The sequence below is a fragment of the Pteropus vampyrus genome, unplaced genomic scaffold (genome assembly GCF_000151845.1).
Source record: "Pteropus vampyrus isolate Shadow unplaced genomic scaffold, Pvam_2.0 Scaffold74, whole genome shotgun sequence".
In the NCBI taxonomy this organism is placed as follows: Eukaryota; Metazoa; Chordata; class Mammalia; order Chiroptera; family Pteropodidae; genus Pteropus; species Pteropus vampyrus.
This window is the reverse complement of record NW_011888855.1, coordinates 1,137,096-1,162,681: the sequence shown is the minus strand read 5'-3', so window position 1 is coordinate 1,162,681 and position 25,586 is coordinate 1,137,096. Positions and strand designations below refer to the sequence as shown.

The 25,586-nt window shown below is 52.8% G+C and overlaps 1 protein-coding gene across 4 annotated transcripts; it reads left to right on the top strand.

The window, feature by feature from the left end:
- The first annotated feature begins 6,866 nt into the window (after nucleotides 1-6,866).
- Nucleotides 6,867-16,738, top strand: FGFR4 (fibroblast growth factor receptor 4). 4 transcript variants are annotated; one of them, XM_011362219.2, is made up of 18 exons: nucleotides 6,888-7,016; nucleotides 9,338-9,476; nucleotides 10,133-10,396; nucleotides 10,490-10,570; nucleotides 10,676-10,842; nucleotides 11,319-11,442; nucleotides 11,958-12,148; nucleotides 12,279-12,417; nucleotides 12,748-12,941; nucleotides 13,045-13,190; nucleotides 13,279-13,400; nucleotides 14,529-14,639; nucleotides 14,732-14,922; nucleotides 15,267-15,389; nucleotides 15,474-15,544; nucleotides 15,778-15,915; nucleotides 16,205-16,310; nucleotides 16,392-16,738. In XM_011362219.2, the coding sequence occupies exons 2-18, from the start codon at nucleotides 9,386-9,388 to the stop codon at nucleotides 16,536-16,538; spliced, it is 2,406 nt and encodes an 801-aa protein (XP_011360521.1). In that variant the 5' UTR covers nucleotides 6,888-7,016; nucleotides 9,338-9,385; the 3' UTR covers nucleotides 16,539-16,738. The 4 variants fall into 4 exon arrangements, with proteins under 4 accessions (XP_023387635.1, XP_011360521.1, XP_023387634.1 ...); XM_023531867.1 differs by having other exon boundaries at nucleotides 6,867-7,016; nucleotides 16,205-16,738; XM_023531866.1 differs by lacking the exons at nucleotides 11,319-11,442; nucleotides 11,958-12,148.
- Nucleotides 16,739-25,586: the final 8,848 nt, after the last annotated feature.

Genomic DNA, 25,586 nt, shown 5'->3' with positions numbered 1-25,586 from the left:
CTTTCCTGGATCACGGGCTCAGAGGGAAACCAGCTGACATGTCACGAAGACACTCAAGCAGCCTGTGGAGAGGTCCTCATGGAGAGAAACGGAGGCCTTCTGCCAGCAGCCAGCCAAATATTTGTTATTTTAAGTTTTGGGGTCATTTGTTATGCAGTAATTGATATCTAATACAGATCTTTAAACTAAAAGCAATGGAAAGCCACAAAAGGTTTTAAACAGATAGAAGCAATGGCATGATGAATTTGCTGACATGTAAACAAAGAAGTGCTATGGCCTAGGAGCCAATAGAGGATGGTGGAAACACGAAGAAGGGGGGAGTAGTTTCTACTGGAGAGTACGTCTTTTAGGAGTCTTTTATTTCTAGAGTCAAAAAATGAAGTCGAATTTGTTTAAGAAAAAATTATTTGCTCCCATAAACGAAATGTTAAAAGAAGTAATGGCTTCAGGCATGGCTGGATCCAGACACATTCCATCTCTTGGCTCTTGTGTTTCCTCTCTTGGCTCCTTTCACAGGCAGGCTTTCTCAAGCAGCTCCAGGCTTCCATATTCCTATCTCAGTGTCAGTTTCCCATTTGTTCCAATAAAAGGCCCAGACTGGCTCTCATTAGCCCTACTTGCATCATATGCTTATCACTAACTCAATCACTGTAGCCCGGGGGTAGAATATTCTCATTAGCCAGGTCCAGGGGCACATGCCCAACACAGGAGCCAGGGAGAATTGTTGGCTCCACCCTAACCCCTGTGAATAGGAAAAAGGGTGCTGTAATAAACCATAAATTCCTAACTGGGCAGGTCATGGTGGGTGGTCATGACCTGGACCTATCACTTCTTCAGTGAAAGGATTTTTAAGCCCATCTTGCCCATTGTTCTTGTGCATCTAGGTTAACACACACTTGAAATGGCAGAAGTAATACTCCTGGAAAGCATAACCACCCTTAAGAGGGCATATAATCTTAACTACCCTGTAATAAAATCCCCACCTTGCTTTCTTCTACCTTCATTGAACTCTTTCTTATATTCCGTCCTGAATCTCAAATACATAAAAGAAACTGCAAAACTGTTATTCTCAAGAGCATTTGGGATCTTGCTCCCCAGCATATGTTGTCGTCTTGGCTCAAATAAACTCATAAAAATTCTCTACAGGTTTGGACATTTCTTGCCCTGACACCCAGTATGGACCAGGAACAGGAGAGAGTCAGGACAGCAAAGTAAATTGAGGAGCTGTTTCCAGAACGAGAGAAAAAGGATTTAGTCGTCCAGTTCAGGATGGTCAGGAAGGGTCTTAGAGAAGGAACACCTGAGAAGAGTCCAGAAAGCTGAATGGCAGGCAGCCAGCAGGGTGACTAGAGGTGAGGGCAGAAGGACCCTCCCAGCAATAAGGGCATCAAGTACAAAGACACCAGGGTGAGAGCAATCAAAACGTTCAGGAGGACCTGCCTGGGGCTCAGTGCAGCAGGAATACAGAGCAAATGTCTCTGGGGAGACAAAAGAGGAGACAGGAGAGAGCAGAAGAGGCCAGTCTTGAAGGGTCCTCAGTGCTATACTGAGTTGATGGGGATGCCAATTGGTAGTGAGGAGCAAGTAATTAAAACTGAGGAGTGACTTGGTTAGGTCTCTGTTTCAAAGAAGTCGTTTGGTAGCTGAGGAGGAGATTGGTGGTACAGAGATTGTTAAGTGTTTGCCCAATGCTCAGGCATACCACCCCCCACCCCCTTTTTTTTAACAGACCCTGGTTTTGTAAGGAGAGACAACATGTCCAGCAGAATGAATATATTTCCCAGCCTCCTTTGCAGCTAGGGGTGGCCATGTGTCACAGTCTGGCCAAAGAGATAAAATCAGAAGTTGCTGGGTATAGCAACTCTTTGTGGCTTCTTCTTTCTTCACGTCTGAGCACAAATGTGATGGCAGGAGCTGAAGCCAGCATTCCACAACCATGAGGGGAAAATCTAAAAAACTGAAGAGACCACAACCTGGACTTCTGACCCACATTCACCCATCTTAAGATGTGGGGGTAAGTGAGGGATGAATAAACCCCTGTTTTGTTTAAGTCCTTGTCATTTAGGTTTTCTGTTATTTGTGCCCAAACAAAATCTGATGTGGTCCATTACGCAAGGTAGAGAAGGGTAAGGGCCCCTCTGGGGCTTGTTTCCTGATTCATTCCAGACCACTCTCTTCTTGCCCAGCCTAGGCAACTTCCCAGATGTCTGGGTCCCCTTTCTCCTCCAAACCAATGTGCAAGCCAAGACCCAGTGGATGTGAGGTTTGTAAGACCAAGTCTAGAGAGAGCTGAGCCTAGCAAACCATGAGAGCTCCCAGATACCCTCATCCTATCGAGCAGGGCATGGGCCTGCAGTGTCTGGGACCAGGGAATGAGGGGCCTAGTGTGCTGCTGAGACTGTGAGAAGCACCAGTACTGGCCCAGAGAGAGCCTCGGATCCCTCCTAGTTTATTCCCTTCCATCTTGCTTGGTCAGAGGGGCCTCCCCACAAGCTCTCCAAGGCTGCCAACATCAGCGCCAGGCTCCCTGCCTCCAGCACAATTCCCCCGGGCAACCTGAAGTTCATGGCTTTGTTGTCTCCAGGGAAGAAACTGGACACAGATGTGCTCAGTGGGTGAGGAATGAGGAGATACGAAGGCTGGAGGAGGGATGACCCTTATAGTTCCTCCCTCTCAGTCATAGGAGTATGTTTCCTATACCTTGCAGTGGGTCCCACTTAGGCCCATAGTTGCTAATGTTAATATTAGTCACTCTTTACTGAACTTCAGCTGTGTGCATTAGTCTTTATATCATCATCACACTGAGTCCTCACAGAAGTTATTATTCCCATTTTACAGGCTTAACAAAACAAAACAGGCTTAACATTGAATGACTTGCCCAAGGTCACAAAGTTTTCAGGATGCAAATCCACATGTGTCTGGCTCTAAAACCCAACCTCTTCACTCCAACTCAGCTGTCAATGTCACCTCAGTTTCAACAAACCAAGCCAGACCTCCCCAGAGCCTGTGAGAGAAGCCAAGGTAGAAAAGGGCTAGAAAAAAAATGGTAACAAAAGAACAATTGTCAGTTCTGAGTAGCAATTGTAGCTATTACTCTGTATACTTTTTCCATATTTTAAAACATTCCCCAAATAAAAATTATTTTAAAAGAACTAAATAAAGGGAAGAAGACAAGAAAGTACAGGCCTGGGCCAGAGGATGGGGCCAGGCCTGGGCTGAAGTGGGGCCTGGGCAGGGGCCCAGAGCAGCCCTTCTGTACAAGAACCCCAGTGTTCCCTGGACCCGGCTGCCATCCAAGAGCAACATGGTTGGCACCAGGCAACATCAGCCCCTCCCCACAACTTTGCTCCCAGGCAGGTGGGGGGACTGGCCAGCCTTGTAGTCCTGGAGCATGGAGTCTGCAAACCCCTGCCAAGGGCCTGGTACTTCACAGGTGCTCGCTCCATCAGTACTGCCAAATGAGGGGAGAGAACAATGCCTGGACCCAGCCTCCCACCCCTCACCTGCCACTCACCCTCAAGTGAATCTTCACCTTATCCCTTCCCAGCCAAGGTTAAGGATGGAGGCAGAAAGTGGGTTTATGTGTTAGCAACAACAATCCCAGCTCTGTGAAGTCACCCTGAGCTCTCCTTCTTTGTCCCAAATTGTTAAGGTTCTAATATCAGTTCTGTTGTTCACTTGCTATGTGACTTCATTCTATCTGCCTGAACTCATGTTTCCTCACCTGCAAAATGGAACTAAGGATCCCTACCCCCACTTGGTTTACGGGAAGGGTCAAAAGATATAATGCATATATGACGCCTAACCTAGCGTGCGCCTGGCATATAGTGGGAGCTCAGCCAAGGTAAGGACTTCTCTAATTCCTGTTCTGGTGAAACCCAGTTCTATCTCTTAACTCATTCATTTTCCCCAACACCTTTAAGGAAAAAGAAACAGGAGTGTGCTCATTTTCTGCATAGAGAAGTTGAGGCAGAGGCAGGCTAAGGGCAGGATCTTAGGATAGCAGGCTCCTGAGCCCCTGCTAGGAGGGGTGTGTGTGTGTGTGTGTGTGTGTGTATGTGTGTGTGTGTGTGTGTGTGAAAGGCTTTGAGAGACTGCAACTGTAACTGGTGATGGATTGCTAAGAGAATGAGACCCTGAGAGGGAGACAGGCTTGGACTCGGATCCTCAGCAGGTCTCCTGCACTCCATTTACTTATCAGTCTCTCCCCACTACAATGTCAGCAGCTCCTGGAAGGCTGGGTCTGATCACTGCTTTCCTCCCAGGATTTAGAGCAGTGCATGCCACATAGTAAACACTTGGCAAATGAGTGAGTGACTGAATGACTGACCTTGTGAGAGCATCAGTGTGAGAGGTTGTGAGTGTGTGTAGGGGACGGCAGACAAGGGATGTGCAGGCACAATGTGAGGGGGAAAGTTTGCCAGTCTAAGAGACTTGGGCATGTCAGGAGGCAGCCTTTGCCTTTGGCTCAGGTAAACGGGGAAGTGCCTGGAAGTTGAATGAAAGCTATGTGGGGTCCAGCTCCTACTGGCAGTTCACCCCACCCCCAACGACCATATTCACTAAGGGAGCCAGCAGAGGACCAGAGATGGGGAGCTGAGTCTCTCCAGGAGTCCAGGGGTCTGGTGAGATCCCCCGTGGGCAGGAGGCTCCCACTTACTGGGCACCCAGAGACAGCCTCCACCTTCCCGATGCTCCTGGAGGAGGGAAATCAGGATAAGCTGTTTTTAAAAGACAGCCAGTTCCTTTCTGATTTATCTTTGGGAGGAGACCATTCTTTTGTTTGAGAAGGAAAAGTAAGATTAAAAAAACAAATCACTTTAATGAGCCTTTTAGTTATGCAAAGGAAAAGTCTCCATCCCCTTGGGGGTCAGGGCGGAGAGACTAGACTCCTTGGCATAACAATGGGAAAGTACCTGCAGCTTCCCCTCTGCCACAGTCTCCACCAGCCAAGGGCTAAGAGGTTATCTGAGAACCCAAGTGAGGAGTTCCCTTTTTCCTCCAGGAGCATAGAAGAGCTGAGGCCTTGGACTTCAGATGAGGATTGGGCAGAGGTCAAAGATCGGCTGACCTCCTATTTGGCCACGGTTAAGATGCTCAGGAGAGAAGTTCTTGCAGGTAAGGCAGACCTGAGCCAGGTGGGGCTGAGCTATTTTGGGAGCCCCTACTGTGTGTCAAGCACTTGAAATATGGTAGTGAAGTTCAGAGGCAGTTTCTGCCTTCTGTTTACAAAATTAACTATTTATTTACAATTCTGGAACATGCGATGTAGAAATAATAGGTCCTACATATGCGCCCTTATGTTCACTGCAGCATTATTTACAATAGCCAAGATATGGAAGCAACCTAAGTGTCCATAGGCAGACGAAGGTATAAAGAAGATATGGTACATATATCCAATGGAATATTACCCAGCCATAAAAAGGAATTCTTGCTATTTGCAACATGGATGGACTTAGACAAGGGTATTATGCTGAGCGAAATAAGTCAGAGAAAGACAAATACCATATGATTTCACTTATGTGGGGAATCTATAAAACAAAATAGGTGAACAATCAAAACAGAAACAAAATCATAGGTACAGAGAACAAATTGATGATTGCCAGATGGGAGAAGGTTGGGGAAAGAGTGAAAAGGGGAAGGGATTAAGAAGCACAAATCGCCAGTTAGAAAAACAGTCATAGGGATGTAAAGTACAGCATAGGGAATATAATCAATAATATTGTAATAACTGTGTAGGGTATCAGATGGGTACTAGACTTATTTAAGTGATCACTTCATAAGTTATATAAATTCCTAATCACTATGTTGTACACCTGAAACTAATATAATATTGTATGTCAATAATTAATCTAAAAATAAAAAAATTTAAAAAGGAAAAAAAGAAATAACTGGTCCTAAATAATAATAACTAACATTGCAAATCGAGTACTCCACATCAGGCAGTGTTCTAAAGCCTTACACATACTAACATGTCTACTTTTTGCAATTGCTTCTTGAGGATGATACACTATCATTATACCTGTTTTACTGACAAGAAAATGAAGACGCAGATGGAGTAACTTGCCAAGGCCATGTGTGATGGTGCTGAGATTCGAGTCCTACAATTTGTGCTCTGAATCACTTCACTATCCCACCTCCATCCTCTGCTTCTTTCTTCATGCTCACAGGAGAGAAGACATCAGAAGGGGAACCTGGCAAGTCCAGAGGGCTTCTTTGAGGAAATGAGCTAAGATGTAAGAATGAGATGGAACTAACCAGACCTAAAGGGGAAAGATCTTTCCAAGAAGAAGGACCCACAAGTGCAAAGGCCCAGAGGTAGAGTGGGAGCAAGGAAGAAGTGAATGACGGATTCATCTGGAGATGTGGGCAGGAAGCAGTTCATGCCAAGGATCTTTATAGGAAGGTTTGAAAGGGGTGGTTGTGGTTGGTACAGTCAGATTTGCATTTTAAATATCACCCTGAAGCTTGTGCAGAGATTGGATGGGGACGGGGGCAAAAGGGGTCTGACCGCTAGCCACTCTATGGCAGTTGCGCAGAAGACAGAGGAGCCAGGCTGGGCCAAGGTCTGTGGAGGTGGGCGGGTCAGGACTGCTGGGTTTTGTTCCCCAGAGGTGACAAGCAGTAGGTAGCATGGACTAGATAGAACCTCAAAGCCTGGACTGGGTCGGGCAAAACAGACAGGGTCTGAGGAGGCGTACAGTAGGCCGGGGCGGAGCCCCGGGATTGGGCTGTTTCAATCTGCTGCTCCGCGCTGTTGGGTTCGGGGACTGGACTCCAGGTGGGTGGGACTCTGTGCCACCCGCAGCCACACCGCTGTTAGGATAGAGCTAGTCCAGGAGGGGCGGGGCCGAGGTGGGCGGGGCGCTGAGCCGCCCGCGGCCACGCCGCTTTCGCTAGTGCATTCCTGGCTCTCCGGCCCGGGGCGAAGAAGCGTCCGGGCTGAGTCTGCGGTCACCCCTGGGCTCGGAAGTCCGGGCTGGCGGGAGCTAGGAGCGGGGCCGCGGAGGATCCAGGTGAGCTGAGATCCTGGGCCGGGAGCGGGCCCGCAGAGGCTCGAGGTGAGCCGCGACCCGATGCGGACCCAGGCTGAGCTCCCAGCCGCCAGGGGGCGAGCGGCTGCGGGACTCTGGAGCTGCCCTCTCCCAATACTGGGGACCTGGGCGTCCGCTGGGCAGAGAGGTGGAGGGGACGGTAAATCAGTAACCTGCAACGCACACAGGGCCTTTTGTCCCGCTCCGTCCAAAGAGCACCCTGGCCGGGGAGCTGGTTACTCATTGTCCACCCGGGCAGGGGCGGGCAGGCTGTCTCTGCAGCTCCCCCTGGAGACCCGCCGGCTCGCACCTCCCCCAAGGTGGCCGGGTAGGGGTGGAGAAGGAAGAGCGCGCCAGTCCTTTAACTGCTTGGACCGTCTGCGAGCCTCGAGTGGAAGCTGAGGTTCCCAGAGGTGCGGTCATTTGCCCAGGGTGCCCCTGCGTTTGAGTGCAGGAGCCTGGAGGGGAACCCAGGACTGCTTGGTGCCAGAGTCAGGTCCTTTGGCCCCATGTCCGCGCGTGACCCGACTAAGGGCCCTAAGGTGCTGAGGTCAGGGTAGCCTGGGTGTGGGAATAATATCCCGTGGCCGTGCCACCCCACTCTCAACCGGAGCTGCGGACCCAAGAGAGCTGTCCTCCCTGCAGAGGGGTGGGTGGGGGGATTTTATAGAGGAGGGGCCACAGAAGCTGGGAGTGGATGCAGAGACAGTAGCATCAGAGCCAGGTGGAGAAGAGAAATGGGGGCACAGAGGTGTGGGCAGGAGAGAAAACGTGTCCAGTTTTGAAAACCAGTGTCTTTAGTGCTGAAGGAGCTGAAGTAAGGGGCAGACGGCAACCAAAGATTGGCCAGGGCAGGGAGGGAGGCCTAGGATGCTGGACAGTGTGGGCTGGATCCTGCTGGACACAGAGCCATTAAAGGGCCTGTAAGCTGGCAGGGAGGGTGTGATATGGTGGACTTGTAATTTTTAAAGCCCTGCTGCAGAGTGGAGTCTGGAGAGCACAGGGAGATGTTTGCAAAGGCTCAAGCAATAGATGAGGATGGCCTGCCCTGGGTCCCGGCAGGGGAGATGGGATGGACTGGAGAGGGATTGAGAAGGCAGAATGGACTAGAAGTTGGGAAGGGGCAGGGAGAGTGGATGGACAGAGGTGATGCTTCAGCTGCAGGGGCAACCCAAGGAAGGAGCAGTTTGATGGAGGAGATAATGGCTTTGGCCAGGACAAGCTAAGTGCTCCCTGCCTCAGAGCTAGAGGTGGACAAAGGGCAGTGGCTGAGGAGAAGGGGGTGTTATAGGCTTCCCAGGTAGATCCAGAGATGCCAGTAGCCCGGGGACTACACTGGTCACCCTCTTCCCCTGCCCCAGCTGATGCTTGGGTTTGAGTGTTCCTTTTGGGCGATGGAGACATCCTTGGTGGTATTTGGAGGAGGGTAACCAGATGGGATCGGTGTGTATATCACACCTGACAGGAATAGTGCCAGAACTGGAGATGACAGGCTGAAGGCAGACCCAGGGTGAGAGGGATGGGAAGGGAAAGGGGAGAACATGCCAATATTCTGTGTACCCAGCCCCTACATACATTTTTCTTTCCTCTTTAAAGCAGTCCTGTGAGAACAGTGGTCCAGACAGGGCCAGGAACTTGCAAGTTAGTCAGAGCCAGGATTTAAACTTGGTTCTGTCAGACACTAGAGTCTACATTCTTTACAAGAGCCAGTGCTGCCTCAAATGGAGTTGTGGGGACACACAGCTGAGGTATCCCCAGGCTACAATTCTGGTTCAGAATGAGGAAGAGCTGCTGGCTATGGGGTGTGCTGCCTTGTTAGCAGTGAGCACTCTGCCACTGCAGGTATCCACACCTGGTCATGGAAATGTCAGCAATGCAATAAGGAGTGGGAGTCAGATCAGATAACATCCAGATGCTAAAATTTGGCCTTGTATTTTATTTCAGATTTTTTTTTTTTTGCTCTTCAGCAATAAATTCATTTATTCAGCAAAAAAAATAATAAATTATGTGTGCTGAGAGTGAGCAGAAGATATGTCTCCATTCTCTGCTTGCTTCCAAGGAAAGAATCCCCAAACTGCCCTTTCTGTGAACTTGTGCCAGGGTCTCAGCAGGACCCTTGGGGAGCAGGAAGCCCGCCTGCCCCCCTGCACAACCTACTTCCAGTATGCCCTGCTGCTCCCTGGCGGGGGGCCTTGGACAAGTGGCCAGCCATTTCCTGTCTCAGTTTCCTCACCAGCAAAATAGAGGAACAGCACCAGCCAAGGTGCATATGAAGCAGGGGATCCTCTCCTTTCCTGTTTCAGAAAGGCCGACGGAAAGCCCAGCTAGGTCCCGTGAGTAGCGGGAAGGAGATGCAGCTGCTGTTGGCCCTGTTGGGGGTCCTGCTGAGTGCGCCCTGGGCTCCAGCTTTGTCCTTTGAGGCCTCTGAGGAAATGGAGCTGGGTATGACCTCTGAGGTGGGAAAGGGTGGCAGGGGTGGGAAGAGTGGGCAACAGGAGGGGACTGCTGGCTGAGCAAAGCTGGAGAGGATCCTGGCCCAAGCCCTGAGGAGGTGGCAGCAGGGCAGGGCCCAACCATTGAGACTCAGTGTCTGGCTCCCAGCAAGCATCCACCTATCTCTGTGTCCACACGAGAGGACTGGCCTTGCAGGGCCCAGGGCCCTGAGCTGGGCTGCAGAGCTGGTGGTGAGCCTCTTGGCTGTGTGTGCGTGAGCGTGTGTATGTTCTTTGTACTGTGTGTGGCTTGGGAAGACCAAGCAGTGGTGTATGCACTGTGAGAGCAATGTGCCCCAGAGTGTGCCATGTAACCTGTATGTGACACCTATAGCATGTGCTGTGTATGTATGTATGTATGTCTTGGACAATGGCACGTCCAGTCCAGCATGCGTGCCACGTACCATGTGTGTGATGTGCACCAGAGAGTGGCCTTTGCCCTGCATGTAGTATCTGTTGCATGTGGTTTTGTGTATGTCGAGGAGCAGCAGGTGTCTGGCATGTGTCTGAGGTGCTTGTGCCCTGAGTGCGTAGCATGTTCTCTGTATGTGGGGGGCTGCCTCATTAGGGCTGCAGGGCTCACTGACCTCTGCCCTTGGCCCACAGAGTCCTGCTTGGCCCCCAGCCCGGAGCGGCAGGAGCAAGAGCTGACGGTGACCCTTGGACAGCCTGTGCAGTTATGCTGTGGGCGGGCCGAGCGTGGTGGCCACTGGTACAAAGAGGGTAGTCGCCTGGCACCTGCTGGCCGGGTACGAGGCTGGAGGGGCCGCTTGGAGATCGCCAGCTTTCTACCAGAGGACACTGGCCACTATCTCTGCCTAGCCCGAGGCTCCATGCTTGTCCTACACAATGTCACCTTGGTCGTAGATGGTAAGGGGGTCTGGCAGGGGCTGAGAGGTACCTGGGGAGAGAGAGACTCTCTCTGTCCTAGACCTCAAACACTCCCCTCTGTCCCCGACATAGACTCCTTGACCTCCACCAATGGCGATGAGGACCCCAAGGCACATGACGACCCTTCGAATAGACACATTTTCCCACAGCACGGTCAGTACAAGTCCTCAAGGACTCATTTCCCTACATTTCAGATACCTCTGTGGAAGCAGGTGGTCATCGTGGGGGCACTAAGTTCTCCCTTCCTCTCCCCTCCAGCACCCTACTGGACACATCCCCAGCGCATGGAGAAGAAACTGCATGCGGTGCCTGCTGGCAATACCGTCAAGTTCCGCTGTCCAGCTGCAGGCAACCCCACACCCACCATCCGCTGGCTCAAGGATGGACAGGACTTCCATGGGGAGCATCGCATTGGAGGTGTTCGGGTGAGTCTCCACATCCCAAAGCCATCTGCTCCTCCACTCACTTTCCCATAAGCCCCCTTATACCAAACCCCCAGTTCCTTCTCTAATAAGCCGCTGCACGGCCCCAGAAGGAGCACTAGGCTCGGACTGCTCTGGTTCGAGTTCCCACTCTCCCATTCTCTGGCAAGTGACTTAGCCTCTCAGCCTAAGTGACTCCATTGATAAAGGGGGAAGGATCCCTGACCAGTATCAATAAGTTCTGACAGCTCATTCTCATGATGAGATTCTGCAGGGTCACCTCTAGGCTGTAATGAGGAAGCTGAGACTCCGGGCAAAGACTGGCTCAAGGTGGCACAGCTAGGCAGAGGCCAAGCTAAAACTCAGGGCTCAGACACTTCTTAGGGCCTTCTCCTTTGTCCCAAAGTTCCTGGCCTTGGCCTGGACCCCCTGGTGGGCATGGGTCGGTGGCCCCCTGTGGACACTTCCCCTGCCTTCAGCTGCGCCATCAGCACTGGAGCCTGGTGATGGAAAGCGTGGTGCCCTCAGACCGTGGCATGTACACCTGCCTCGTGGAGAACTCAGTGGGCAGCATCCGCTACAGTTACCTTCTGGACGTGCTGGGTGAGCGGGCGGGCAGGCAAGGCAATGTGGGAGCAGGAGCCCAGACCCTGCCCTCAGGTAGGATGACGTAGACTTAGTCTTAGATGACTCACTCAAGCTGTTCAAGGTGTCCCAGTGGATCCAAGGGAAGCACAGGGGATAATGTAAGCCTGGAGGAGCAGGGGTCTGCTGAGAGGAAAACTGGGAAAGACATTGAGACAGAGGGTATAAGCTGGGTAAAGGCCTTACGTATAAAAAATAAAATGCATTTGTGGGGAGGCGTATGCCTAGGGTGTGGCATTTAAGTGGGGAGCCCAGCCATGGAGGGTTTCGAATGCCAGGCTGAGAAGTTGTCCTTGACCCCAAAGGCAATGGGGAACCATGTAATGTTTAAGCAGGGTAAGCAAAGGACAGAAAAGAGCTGAGCCGTGTTTTGAGAAGGTTCCTCCCTTGAGCTGGGGGGAGGCTGGAGGCGAATGACCAGGGTGCTTCTGTGGGTGCCACTGGTCAGGGTTGACGGCTGGCCCGGCCCCCAGAGCGGTCCCCGCACCGGCCCATCCTGCAGGCGGGGCTCCCGGCCAATACCACAGCTGTGGCAGGCAGTGACGTGGAGCTGCTGTGCAAAGTGTACAGCGACGCCCAGCCCCACATTCAGTGGCTGAAGCACATCGTCATCAACGGCAGCAGCTTCGGAGCCGATGGCTTTCCCTATGTGCAAGTCCTGAAGGTCCAGCCTCTGCAACACCTGAGCCCTGCCCTTCTCTCATGGGGGGTGGGGGCTGGTCTCTAGCTCCCTTTCTGGCCAGAGTGTGGTCCCAGGCCCTGCTGTGACTCCTAAGTGTGTCCTCCATCCCCAGACAACAGACATCAATAGCTCAGAGGTGGAGGTACTATACCTTCGAAATGTATCGGCCGAGGACGCGGGCGAGTACACCTGCCTGGCAGGCAACTCTATCGGCCTCTCCTACCAGTCAGCCTGGCTCACGGTGCTGCCAGGTGAGCACCTAAGGGGGCCAAGGGATCCCACTCGGATCCAGCAGTGGGCTGTGACTTGCTGGATAGACATTCTCCCTTGACCTGTGGGAGTTGAGCTTGGGACATGGTGTGTGGATTTTTGTGTTTTATTCCGCATGTGGCAGTGCCTTTTCATGTCCACATGTGACTGTCCATGCGACCCAGGGGTATGCAGGACTGGGTAGAATTGCAGCTTTCTTGGTGTGTGCCCCCATGTGCTTTGGGAACTGCGAGGGCCCAAGTTAGCAGGTATGGGGCTGGCCATCTGACCACTGATCAGTCAGTTATGTGTCTGTGCCTGTCTTCGGTCAGAGGAGGACCTCACATGGACAGCAGCAGCGCCTGAGGCCAGGTATACCGACATCATCCTGTACGCATCAGGCTCCCTGGCTTTGGCGGTTCTCCTGCTGTTGGCTGGCCTGTATCGTGGGCAGGTGCTCCATGGCCGGCACCCCCGACAGCCCGCCACAGTGCAGAAGTTGTCCCGCTTCCCTCTGGCCCGACAGGTACCATGCCATCCCTACCCCTGTGTCTCTGTAATAAGGCTCTCAGCCTGCCTTCCCACTGCAGCTCAGCACCAACAGGCCAACCAAGTCTCCCACTTCGCAGTTCTCCCTGGAGTCGGGCTCCTCGGCCAAGTCAAGCTCGTCTCTGGTGCGGGGTGTCCGTCTCTCCTCCAGTGGACCTCCCTTGCTCGCTGGTCTCGTGAGTCTAGACCTCCCTCTGGACCCGCTGTGGGAGTTCCCCCGGGACAGGTACGCTATGCGGAGTGAGGGTGTGGATGCAGACTCCAGGCAGGGATTTTGTCCACACAGCTGAAGCCTCAGCTTCCTCGATTTCCAGGCTGGTGCTCGGGAAGCCCCTGGGCGAGGGCTGCTTTGGGCAGGTGGTGCGTGCAGAGGCCTTGGGCATGGACCCGGCCCAGCCTGACCAAACTAGCACCGTGGCCGTCAAGATGCTCAAGGGTGAGTGTGGTGGCCTCAGGGAAGGTACTAACAGAAGGGGCTCAGGGTGCTATCAGGTGAGCAATGGTGGCCAGGAAAGGCTGCGGGATCTTACCCTTGGGCCTGGGGCCCAGCTCTCCTACTGACCCTGGCAAGTCACTTCTGAAGTGCATGAAAAGTGCCTGGTACAGAAAATCTTATCTATTGGGATGATGGTGACTACAAGGATTTGGGGTGACAGGTTTGATACCCCCATGTCAGCCTTGGCCTCAAGTAACCTTGTCAGCCTTGCAGGCCTTCACCTCATTCCCCATGATTCCCCCCTGAATCTAGCCCTCAGCCTCCCTCAGGCCCTTCTTAGGTTTGTCATGCTATGTCTACCACTCTAGAAGAACAGCCCTTCTGCTTAAACTTGGTCCCAGCCTCCAAGCAGGAGCCCCAAGATGCTCAGGACATACCTAGGACCTACAACTGTGGCCTTTCCCTGCTGTGCCCTAGCCCCCTCTACAAAAGCAGCACAAACTGATGTTCTGCTCTGCCCTGCCCCCCTCCTCTCTGCACAGCTGGGGCCACCTGGCACTTTCAGGGAGGCAGGGATTGAGAAATGTGCATTGTGAGGTCTGCTGGGGAGGCTATGTCATTGGCCCAGGGCCACAGGTCAGTCCCGGGGGCCCAGCCCCTGCTCCACAGCCTTCTTCCAGGCCTCCCCTAGCTGTGCCCCACTGGCGGCTCCCTGAATTCCCAAGCCAGATGGACGCCAGGCCCTGGTCAGACAGACCTCAGGGCGCCAGCCTGCTTTCCGCCCCCAGGAGCTCTCACCCCGTTCAGGGACTAACACCAAGCCCTGCAGATGAAGCTTCCTTCCTGTTTCCCCTCTCCTGTTTCTTTGTCCCCTCACTGGCAGGCCTACCTCTTTTAGATCCTTGATTTCGTTGCATCTTGCAACTGCTGAGAGATAAAACATGATTCATTGTCCCATTTCATACAAGAGGATCTCAAAGTTCAGAGAAGTTAGGTGACTTTTTCAAGGCCATGCGGCCTAGCAGGGACTCAGGCCCAGGCCTTCCTGACTACCAGTCCAGCACTCCATGTCCTGTCACCTACCCCACTGCCTCCTTTGTCTAGTCACCTTGGCTGTTGCCCTTGCAGATAATGCCTCTGACAAAGACTTGGCAGACCTAGTCTCTGAGATGGAGGTGATGAAGCTGATCGGTCGACATAAGAACATTATCAACCTGCTTGGTGTCTGCACCCAGGAAGGTAGGGGGTGGGATGGGCCCAGGTTAGGGGCAGTTAGGGCAAGGATCACAGCCTTAACAACCTCCCTGTCCTGTCCCCCATCGCTTCCGCAGGGCCCCTGTACGTGATTGTGGAGTGTGCTGCCAAGGGAAACCTGCGGGAGTTCCTGCGGGCTCGGCGCCCCCCAGGCCCTGACCTAAGCCCTGATGGGCTGCGGAGTAGTGAGGGGCCGCTCTCCTTCCCCGCCCTGGTCTCCTGCGCCTATCAGGTGGCCCGAGGCATGCAGTACCTGGAGTCTCAGAAGGTGTGGGCAAAGGGCAGCACTGGGCCACGCCAACTGCTCTATCTCCACACCTTAGTGCCCTGGCATTAAATGTCCCCAACTTCTCCCCTTTTTCATTACCCTAAGTCCTTCTGTACTGCACCCCCTCCCGCCCCATCCATATGTAGCTGACAGTGCCTGTCCCCGTTCCATCCTCACATACTCCCTGACCTGAAGACAGGGCAGGGGAAGAGGCAACACAAGAGAGGAGCATGCAAGCCCTGAAATTAGACTGCTCAGGGCTCCCCTCTGATGATCCCTACCCACCAGGCTTACTGCGAGGTGCTGTGTGTCATAATAACTTAAGTCCCCTGTCCTGCCCCCAGTGTATCCACCGGGACCTGGCTGCCCGCAATGTGCTGGTGACAGAGGACAATGTGATGAAGATCGCTGATTTTGGGCTGGCCCGTGGCATTCACCACATTGACTACTACAAGAAAACCAGCAACGTGAGGGAGGCAGGGCAGAGCTGGCAGAGGGGGTGGGGTGGAACCTGTGGGACTGGCACCAATGCCCTGTCTTCTCCTTTTCAGGGCCGCCTGCCCGTCAAGTGGATGGCACCTGAGGCCTTGTTTGACCGAGTCTACACACACCAGAGTGATGTGTGAGTCCTGGAAGGTGGGGGTCCAGAGTGTCTGCCCGGATCATTGTCCTACCCCACAGAAAGGGCAAAGCACTTGCCCAAGGTTATACAGCCCTGGGACCTGAGTGGGACCAGACTCCAAAAGAAGCCCCAATCCTCACCCCCGTGGCAGATCATGTCTGCAGGATCCCCCATCCCAGCCCCAGGACTAGGGAGTGAAACCATGCCCTGCTGAGCCCTGGTCCTGCTCCCAGGTGGTCATTTGGAATCCTGCTGTGGGAGATCTTCACCCTCGGGGGCTCCCCGTACCCCGGCATCCCTGTGGAGGAGCTGTTCTCACTGCTACGGGAAGGCCATCGGATGGACCGGCCCCCGAACTGCCCTCCAGAGCTGTGAGGCCTCGCCCCACTCTCCCCCACTTTCCAGTCCTTGTCCTGTGCCCTGACTTTAGCCTCATGGTCTGGCCCTGGAGAGTGGTCAGCAACAACTTTCACTGTGGCCGCTGGCTGCTTCCACGGCTCAGCAGGAGGTCCTGGCCTGGCTTCTGTGACCTTTAACTGAATGGCCCCATCCACCCCTCATCAAACCCCAACCCTTCATCACACCCCCGCTCAGGACCTTGAGGTCCTCCCCTCACTCAGGCCTAAGGCTCCTTCTGACTCCGTGCCCCATCCTTCCCAGGTACGGGCTGATGCGTGAATGCTGGCATGCGGCGCCCTCTCAGAGGCCCACTTTCAAGCAGCTGGTAGAGGCACTGGACAAGGTCCTGCTGGCCATCTCTGAGGAGGTACTGCCCCGCTCCTGTCCTGTGACCTCCCTCTGCGCCTCATCTAAGCTATCTGGACTGACCAGCACTATTCTCCCACAGTACCTTGACCTCCGCCTGACCTTTGGACCCTGCTCCCCCACTGGTGGGGATGCCAGCAGCACCTGCTCCTCCAATGACTCTGTCTTCAGCCACGACCCCCTGCCACTGGGGCCCAGTTCCTTCCCTTTCCCCGAGGTACAGACTTGAGCAGGGGCACAAGGCTGTGCGGGCAGGACAGCCAGCAGCCTTGGGCCTCCTGGTGCAGCTGCAGCCTGTTGGTGCTTGACCTTGGCAGCCCCAAGGCCCTGGCTTCAAAGTGCTGTCTCAGATCTCCAGTTCTGCTTTGGGGAGGTCTGTTCTTGGTCCTGGGGTCCCTCGTTGAGGTTTCCAGCTCTGGGCTCGAGTCCCCAACCCAGAGTTCAGACTCAGTCTCAAGGCCTTGCCCTTACTCTGGGAGTCATGGTCCTAGCATTCCAATGGCCTGTTAGGTGTTAGGGCTCTGCTTGTCTTCCTGGGCTTTGGCACTCAGTCCTGGCTCCAAGGGTTTGGCTGGAACTGGCTGTGGGGCTATCCTAAACCTCCCTGCTCCCCTGCACCAAAAGAGGTCTTGGGCCTCTGAACCCTATTTCCCCAGGCCTCCCCCACCTCCCCTCAGCTGCTTGTCCCAGCGTCTTGATGGGAGGAGCTTTGGCCCCTGTGGTCCTGAGGCTGGAAGCCTATGAGAAAACACAGAAGCAAGTGGCCTTTTATAAATTATTATTTTTTTTGAAATAAAACTCCATGTGCCTGGTGTCTTCATTACAGTGCACGGAGAGGGAAACAGGGTAAAATGTTCCTAAGCTGGGAGTTCTGCCTGGGTGACAGACTGAGGGCTCTGTGCCCGGCCTGGGGTTCACATCCAACTCCAGCTGCCTCAGGATAGACCCATAGAACTTGTATGTGCTTGTCTTGGTCTGTCTCTTACTGGCACCATCTTGTGTGTGTGATGGTGTGAAAGAATCAGCACTAATAGGCAAAGGAGTCCACAGGACACCATATATTAGGCAGGGCTCCTATATTGTCGGCACATGTGCATGTGCATGTGCATGCTTGCGCAAGTCCTGGGGCTGTCGCCCAGAGAGTAGGCGACACCCCTCCCCCATCTGCTCAGCATTAACCAAGTTGACCATTAACACAGCATGAAAGCTCAAAACTCAGCCTCAAGGCTGCTGCCTGCTCCCACGCTCTGCCTCTCAGGCTGGGGGCTCTTGAGGGCTGTGCCCGCCCTACCTCACCCTGCCCAGTCTCCTGGGCAGCAGCTGGTTGCCTCCTGCCTGCCGGGCTGGGCTGCAGCTGTCCCTGCCTGCCTGGTCCTCCCCTGGGGAGTCTTCATGGCCCTGTTCTCAGACGCCCTCTGGGTGGGTGGGGAGGATCAGCTTCCCAAAGCTCTGAGCCTGGAACCTTTCCCAACTCCATCATAGCAGTTACTGTGGCTCTCGAGGCCTGAACGGGATGTAGGGCCGCCTGACCCAGTGCCTGGCCCTTTCTCCTGCCTTGTTCCCCAAGCATAAGACTGCCCAACCAGTACAGACTCTGTGAAGGCTTGGGTTGACCCCATGGAGGCTGAAAATACATATAGGGTCAAAAAGATTAGATAAAAGAATTTGGGGCTGGGGCTGCTCTAGAAGACTGAACGGCAGCTCATGGCCATGCTTCTTTCTGACTGAGTCTCCTCACACCCCCACCATGCCTCTGACTTGCCATGTCTCAAACTGAACTACTCATCTTTCCCCCAAAACTGGACCTTCAGGGCCCCCCACAGGCCAGAAACTAGAGAGCTCTAGTCTCAAAGAGAATGGAGACAACAGTGAACTTGGAGCTAGGAGGTTTAAAGCCTGTCACTTCCAGTGTACTGAGGCCAGTGCCATGACTTCTCTGGTGATCATTTCCTTCACCCATATGTGTGCTCCTGCCTTGCCTGCCTCTGGGCTTAAGTTTTACGATGAGAGGAGACTTAGATGAAGGCAGGCTTGGCGAAGGATGCCATGCAGAGTTCACATGGATTATGCTAAGTGTTTCCCTGAGAATTAGTGCTTGGCCTTCACAAGGCCTGAGTGTCCCCCTCCAGCCCAAGATCCTGGTCCCCCTTCCTCACATTCTCCTGCAGGTGGCTCCAGAAGCAGCTTCCAAAAGTGAGTCTTGGCTTATGTACCTCCTGCACTCAAGGACCCTCTACTGGCTCCCTGGAGCCCCCAAACTTTCTAAGCTCTACCCCCTGGCTGTCACTGGCCAGTGACTATGTCCTTCACCAGCCAAGCCAATCACAGGAAAGGCAGAGCCCTCAGAGTCGGCCTGAGGTGAGGGATGAGAGCACCCATTTTCTACTTGCCCAGCATGAGCCCATCACCCTGTCAGGCTCAGCCACCCACTGCTCTCCCTCATCACAGTTTCATGAGATAAAGATCATTCTTCCCATTTAATGGTAGAGAAACTGAGGGATGAACAGGCCTACGGTCATAAGGATGGGGCACAAAGATGGAGCTGAGTTGACACCCCCCCCCCAGGTTCCCAGTGGGTCCTTCACACATGGGAGACCAGAGCCAGGTCACTCAGAGTGACAGGGGCAGCTGCTGCCTGGTAGGTCTCAGAGGCCAGGAGGGGCTCAGCTGCCCACCCTGTGCCCCCTCCCTGCCCGCATCCCTGGCAGGCACACGCTTGCTGGGGCTCTTCTACATTCCTGACGTTGCATGTCAGAGTGAGACAGATGCTGCTAATTCCCATGCAAGTGCTCCTGCCCCACCTCCCCTCCCCCTGCCTGCTCTGGACAGCACCGCAGCAGCTGGGGCCTGGGCCCCTTGGTCAATCTCGGTTCTGGGTGGCTTCCTAGCCTGTTACACAGGCCTTGGGAGCCTGTAGAAAGAGCATTGGTCACCTCTGGACTTTGCCACTTGCTGGCTGCATGTTATCAGTTAGGGTCCTGGTGGGAGCAACAGATAGTCACTCAGATCTAGGAGTTGGAGCCCAGGGACAAGAGGCTGCTGGGAGGAAGGGTCGGGGAGCCACAGTGCGTTTCAACCTCTCTGAGCCTAAAACACAGGAATGCTGACCGACTCGGAGAGTGGTTTTACATGCTCAGTTAACAACTGGGATTGGAATGGCCCCCTGGGACAGGTTGCCAGGATCTCACTCCCTCCCCAAGGCAGCCCTAACAAGAAGACATTCTCTCTTGTCCTGTTGCATAGATAAGGACAAGTGAGGCTCAGAAGGAGGAAGTGACTGTGCCAAGGTCACATGGGAGTAAGTGGAAGAGTCAGTATTTCTGATCAGGTACCCTGTGCCACTGCAGAGCCACTTCCATAGCCCCAGGGCCCAACCATTCCAAGGACCAGGGGAGGCTCTGGTTTTGCAGAAGTAGAAACATTTGTTAATGGAGCATCTGTGCACAAGGGTGATTGGACATTCAGGAGGCCCAAGCATAGATGTGCTGGGACCAGCATTTTGGGCTCCAGCCTTTGGTCCCTGCCACCTCAGGACCCTCACACAGGCTGTTCCTTCCTAGGGAACACTCCCTGCCTCACCTGGCCAAGCCCTCCTCGCCCTTAACATCTCACTAAAATCTCACTTCTCCGGGTGGCCTCCCCCAGGCCTCCTCCCAGGTTGGGTTCCCTTTCAGGCTGAGCCCCTTAGTCAGAGGTGCTAATTAGCTGTAGAGGAAGATGTTCTCTCAGTCTCCTTCCAGCAAACTGAGCACCAGGAAGCCAGCATAGCTTAGACAGATTTTGAGTCAGTCATTCTAGGACCTCAACATATTTCAGAATCACCTGGAGGCTTTGGACTGCCTGGCCCTACCCAGAATCTCATATTGGGCACCTGGACACTTGCATTTCTAAAACGTTCCCAGAGAGTGCAGCATTGGCCCGGGAGCCACACTCCAGGAACCAGGATTTTATAGAGGCATTACATGTTCGAGGCTGAAACATCTCAGTGAAAACTCCAATGGCACCGAAGGTTTTCAATGCAAAGCAACCCCCCAGTACCCACACTTTCTGCTCCCCAAGGGAAACTGCCCCCATTTTTTGTGTCATCTTGAGTGCTTTGTAGCCCTTGATCCAGTTTAGTGGTTACTGTCCTTGCCCACCTCAATCTCCACCCAAGGCTGTACCTGGCAGAACGGAGGGGCAGTAAAGTGTTGGATGAAAGGATCAAAGAAACCCATTCCCAGGTACCGACACACTCAGGTGTGCACACTTGGCCACACCGGCCACTCCTTCCCACACTCTGCCCTGAACTGGGAGACCACTCCCGCCCCTCCACCTGCTCTAGGATTTAGCCTAATCCCAGAGGGAGGCAGCTGCAAGAGTCTCTGGGGGAGAGGGCTCCCTTCCAGAGGAAATCTCCTTTTATTCTCTTGCTGCCGAAATCTGACCTTCATTGGCACCTGGGCCCCTCGGCTGGGCTGGGGCCTGTCCCCTAGAAGTGGCTGAGGAGGAGGCGTGAAATCACCAACAGCTGAACTCACCCAGCCTTCCCCCATATCCTCTCCAACTGGGTAGCTGCTCACATTCCACAGCGCCAGCCCCTTCCTGCTGCCCAGTGCCAATTTCAAGATCTTGTGCTGGTGCTTGGGGCCCAGCCTAACCTGGCTGGGTTGATCTCACCAGCTAGTCCTGCAGGGTATGGCTGTGAGCTCTGTGCAGCTCTTGAGCCTCCAGGCCACCTTTGTACCCTTCAGGACTCAGCTCACTTATCATCCCCTCCGAGAGGACCAGGCTGACCTCACTGCACAGCCTAGGCATTCCATCTCTATGAACAAATGGAAGGATCCATTTATGTCCTTCTCTTTCCCACCCATGGCAGGAGCCTCTTGAGCTCCATCTCTAAGGCCCAGGGCAGAACAGCCCACCCTAAGGCTTGTCACACAACTGAATGACCTGGTAAGGATGACGATGAGGCTCCCAGCCAGGGAGGCCCTTTCCTTCCACAGCTGAGGCCCCTAGGAAATCAGGTCCCAGGAGAGGAGGGTTGGCTGGCAGGGCTGAAAAAGCACGACCCATATTGGATAGCATGGCTCTAGAAGCTTCCAAGAGAGGTAGCTCTCAGATCCTGGGGAACCCACTGCATGTGCTAAGGGCTCCACCAATGCAACTGAGCTTCTGCCCACTTCCACACAACTCCTAAAGACAGAGAGATTAGCAATAAATGATGGATGGCATGGTAGCCTCTAGAGCAGCACTATCCAACAGAACTTTCTCCAAAGATGGAAATGTTCTACACCTGTGCTGTCCAAGACAGTAGCCACTAGCCACATGTGGCTACTGAGTACTTGAAATGAGGCCCGTGCAACTGAGGAGTTGATTATTTTAATTAATTTAAATATTAACTTAAAGAGCTGTGTATTGACAGGATAGCTCCAGAGGCTTCACAAAGGGGCTGCTCAGTGCACTGGCAGGGAATTCTCTCCGACTTATAGCGCCAGTGTGCGTGGTGCGCTCCCACCCATGTCAAATGTGTGCCTGAGGATGCAGGGATGCAGTCGCTTGGGGACAGTGGGCAGGTGGTCACAATGGTTGCTTCTGGGGAGGGGAACTAGGTGGCTGGAGTCAGAGAGGGAAGGGACCCTTGTTTTCTACCTGGTAACTGCATTACTTGTGTACCAAAGTTAATTTTTTTCCCGAAAAATGCTAGAGAAGAAAAATATCCCCTCTGAGTACATAGCAGCTTCTAAAGCTGCCTGGCACCAAAACCTCAGGTAGCCCCAGAGCCTCTAAGGCCTAGCGCTGTCTTACACAGCCACACTGTCTTGCCCCCTTCATACGCCAACCCAGACTGGAGCCCAGGCCACCGGATGCAGCCTCAGCTGACCCCTGCTGACTCCCCAAAGTCCCTGCACACCCCTCCTCCACCTAGTCTCCAGCCCCATTGACTTTCCCATTACTCCACCACTCAAGCTCACATGAACCTCAGGGCCTTGGCACTTGCAGGTCCCTGCTTGCCTGGAATATTAGTCCCCTGGTTGTTACAGCTGGCAGTCAGAACTGTGTCCGGTATTCTCACCGTGAGCATGTTTGCTGTGAACATCTTCACTGCAAGCATTTTCACCTCAAGCATTTTTGCCCCACAACTAATTAGCCGTAAGAACTGCTTGACAGTTTGGTTTACATTCGACAGACTATATACTGAAGCTGGTTGTCAGTTTGGTTTCGTTCTCCACTGATAAAAGTTCTTGCTGTTACTCCCATTTTTATACTATATAAATCTTAGCCCCTTAATGGTCTATGTACAGTGCCAAGTAGACCTGGTATTCTTAAAATAGTGGATGATAATGACTAAGAATAAAGCCAGATTGCAAAACTCTGGTCAAGCCAAAGTGCTTACTCTACAAGAAAATGATAACATATCGGTTTGCAAATCCTTTGGTAAGCACAGTCATCCCTTCCACCAGCAACACCAAGCCCAGCTATGACAGATATAAAAGGTGGCTACTAAAAAGTCTTCAGAGAGCACTAATGATCAATTCTTTAGTTGGAAACTGACACCTTTCTTAACAAAGAAATTGCAACGAAAAAAGAAAAAATGCCATCCCCAACAAGGAGACAAATCAACAAGCAAAAAAAAAAAAAAAGTATAATGCTATGAATGAAAGACTTCAAAGATGTATTTTCTTTTTTCGCAATAAAGTCTTTTCAATTCTGTGCTTCATCTGTCATGTCCTATTTAATGTCCCTCTTTTATTTTTCATTACTTTGTCTTTACAGCAAGATTGCCTAAGAGCCAATTAGTTGTGCAGCAAAAATGTGTGCGGCAAAGATGTTTACAGCAAAGATGCTTACGGCAAAAAGAACTGGAACCTGTCAGAACAAAGGTCACTTCCTCCAAATGGCCTCTCCTGACCACCCTGGCTAAAGTCCTCTCTCTGTTATTCCATATTTTAGCCCATTGTTTGTTTCCTTCTGTAATTATCTTATTTGTTCACTCTTTACCGGCTGCTGCTTCACTAAAAGGTGAGCTCTGAGAGGTAGAGGATGTTGTCCTGTCCACCGTCATACCTGGAATGTGCTCCACAGATGTTTGTGGATGAATACATGCTGAATGAGTTTCCCAAATTCAAAATCAAATCCCAGACTGGTGAGCTGATCTCAAAGAGGCTCGCCAAACCCCTTAGGAGCTGAGACAGTGCTCCCCAAATATACCACAGTGTATTTGATGAACCCCACAGTGTCCACAGAAGGATGATCAATCCCCTCCCCTCCTCGAACTGGGGCCCAGTCCTGAGGTGGGGCTGGGAACCTGGAGAGGGCTCGAGACTGTCATTGCTCTCAAAGGACTTGTAAGTTCTTGGAGTGTCTGCTTGCGAACCAGCACTCCCCCATACAGTGTTGAGGACAGCATGGGGCACAGGGGGCCAATATCTAAGGAAAGCCTAAAAATCCACAAGAAAAAGACAGACACCTCCAACGACAGAGAAGGTATGATGAGGCGATTGACAAGGGAACCCAGAGGCTTCCTGAAACTCAAGAACAATGCAAGAGATGCACAAGAGACTGGCAAAAGTTAGAAAGCTGGAGAATGAACACTAGGAGTCGCGGGGCTGCAGCCATCTCAGCAATGTCGGAGAGCTTTCAGCTCATTATGTAAACACACACCCTATGATCTAGCAATTTTGCCCTGAACAGGTACTGGCTCCCCGAATGTGACAGGCGGTAAAGGTGGGGGAGGGATTGGAGGCAATCCTAGCCCTTCACTGGGAGGTGGATGGGTAACCTGTGTGGAGGACCTGATGGAAGTGTAGTCACGTGGAGGGAGCTCAGGCTCCCGAGTTCTGACTGGAAAGTGTAAGAAATGGAATGTGCTCTAAAGCACGAAACCATTTGTGTAAAAGAAATGATGGCACAGAAAACACACGGCTTAGAAGAACAGGCACAAGACCATCAGCATGACAGCCTGGGGGGCAGGGTGATAAGAGTGGGGAATGAGAACCAAAGGGAATTAAAAAACAAACAAAGGAACGAGGTTCAGGAGCAGAGGGCACCCAGGGGAGGGGTCAGTGATGCTTCCTGGAGGAGATAACCTAGGTGCCATGTTGAAGAAGAATGAAGAGCTAACCAGACAGAAGAAGGGGTGTGTGTGTGTGTGTGTGTGTGTGTGTGTGTGTGTGTTGGGAGCGGGAAGGCACAGTAAATCAACAAATGTTTATTGAGTACCTACTGTAGGCCAGGTGCAATTCTCATCACTGGTTTACCCTGAAGAAGACAGGCCCTGCCTTGAGGAGTTTAAAACCTAGAGGTGGTTACAGACATTAAACAACTGCCCAGGAAAGTGCTGACCAGAATTCAACACAGGATCAATTGGCTGGTCGTGAGCGTCTACACTGGAGACTGATCCTGACCTAGAGGTGGTTACAGACATTAAACAACTGCCCAGGAAAGTGCTGACCAGAATTCAACACAGGATCAATTGGCTGCAGTCGTGAGCGTCTACACTGGAGACTGATCCTGACCTGGCTTGGGAAGGGACTCTACGAGGAGGTGATACTTGAGTTGAAGGAGGGGAGTGCTTGGCCTTGTGATGAGTGGGAGGAAAAGCATTCCAGACAGAGAGAACAGATTCTGCAAAGGTCTGCAGACAGGCAGGAGTGAGGAAATTTGAGGTGCTCCGATCTGGCCACATAGACAGAGCACATATAGTGTAAGGGAGACCATGCTGTCACATGAGGCCACATCACGGTGAGCCTTGCAGGCTGCAGATTTCATTCCCAGGGGAATGAAGAGATAACAGAACAGGTGCTGCTAGTGCAGATGTTGGGAGTCAGACAAGGAGACTATTTTAAACTCCTCAGAGCAGGGCCTGTCTTCATCAGGGTAAACCAGTGATGAGAATGACACCCGGCCTATGGTAGGTGCTCAATAAACATTTGTTGAGTTACTGTGCCTTCCTGCTCCCAACACACACACACACACACACACACACACACACACACACACACACAGTCCTATTACAGACAGAGCTGGAAACTGCAACAGTACTTCCAAAATACACATGTGGTCTCCCAGCGGGACAGAGTGTCCATAGAGGGACTGTCCACTTCCCCACCCATCCTCTGGCCTGGGATTAGCGCTGTCCTGCACAGCTACAATGCAAGCCCCCAGTCTTGGAGCAGGGAGTGGCCAGGCAATGGAGGGATGTCGAAGTTGATCTAAGATGTAGAATAAGAGGGCTTGCTAATGGTGGCAGGAGGGAGAGGAAGGTGGTCAAGGACTTGTAGGTGGGAAAAGGCCT

Bases quoted from the DNA above. Each gene is read 5' to 3' on its own strand.
- FGFR4 (XM_023531867.1), top strand. From the start codon at position 9,386: ATGCAGCTGCTGTTGGCCCTGTTGGGGGTCCTGCTGAGTGCGCCCTGG. The intron at 11,443-11,957 runs GTGAGCGGGCGG...CCCGGCCCCCAG, and splicing joins TTACCTTCTGGACGTGCTGG to AGCGGTCCCCGCACCGGCCC. The intron at 15,390-15,473 runs GTGAGGGAGGCA...TCTCCTTTTCAG, and splicing joins ACTACAAGAAAACCAGCAAC to GGCCGCCTGCCCGTCAAGTG.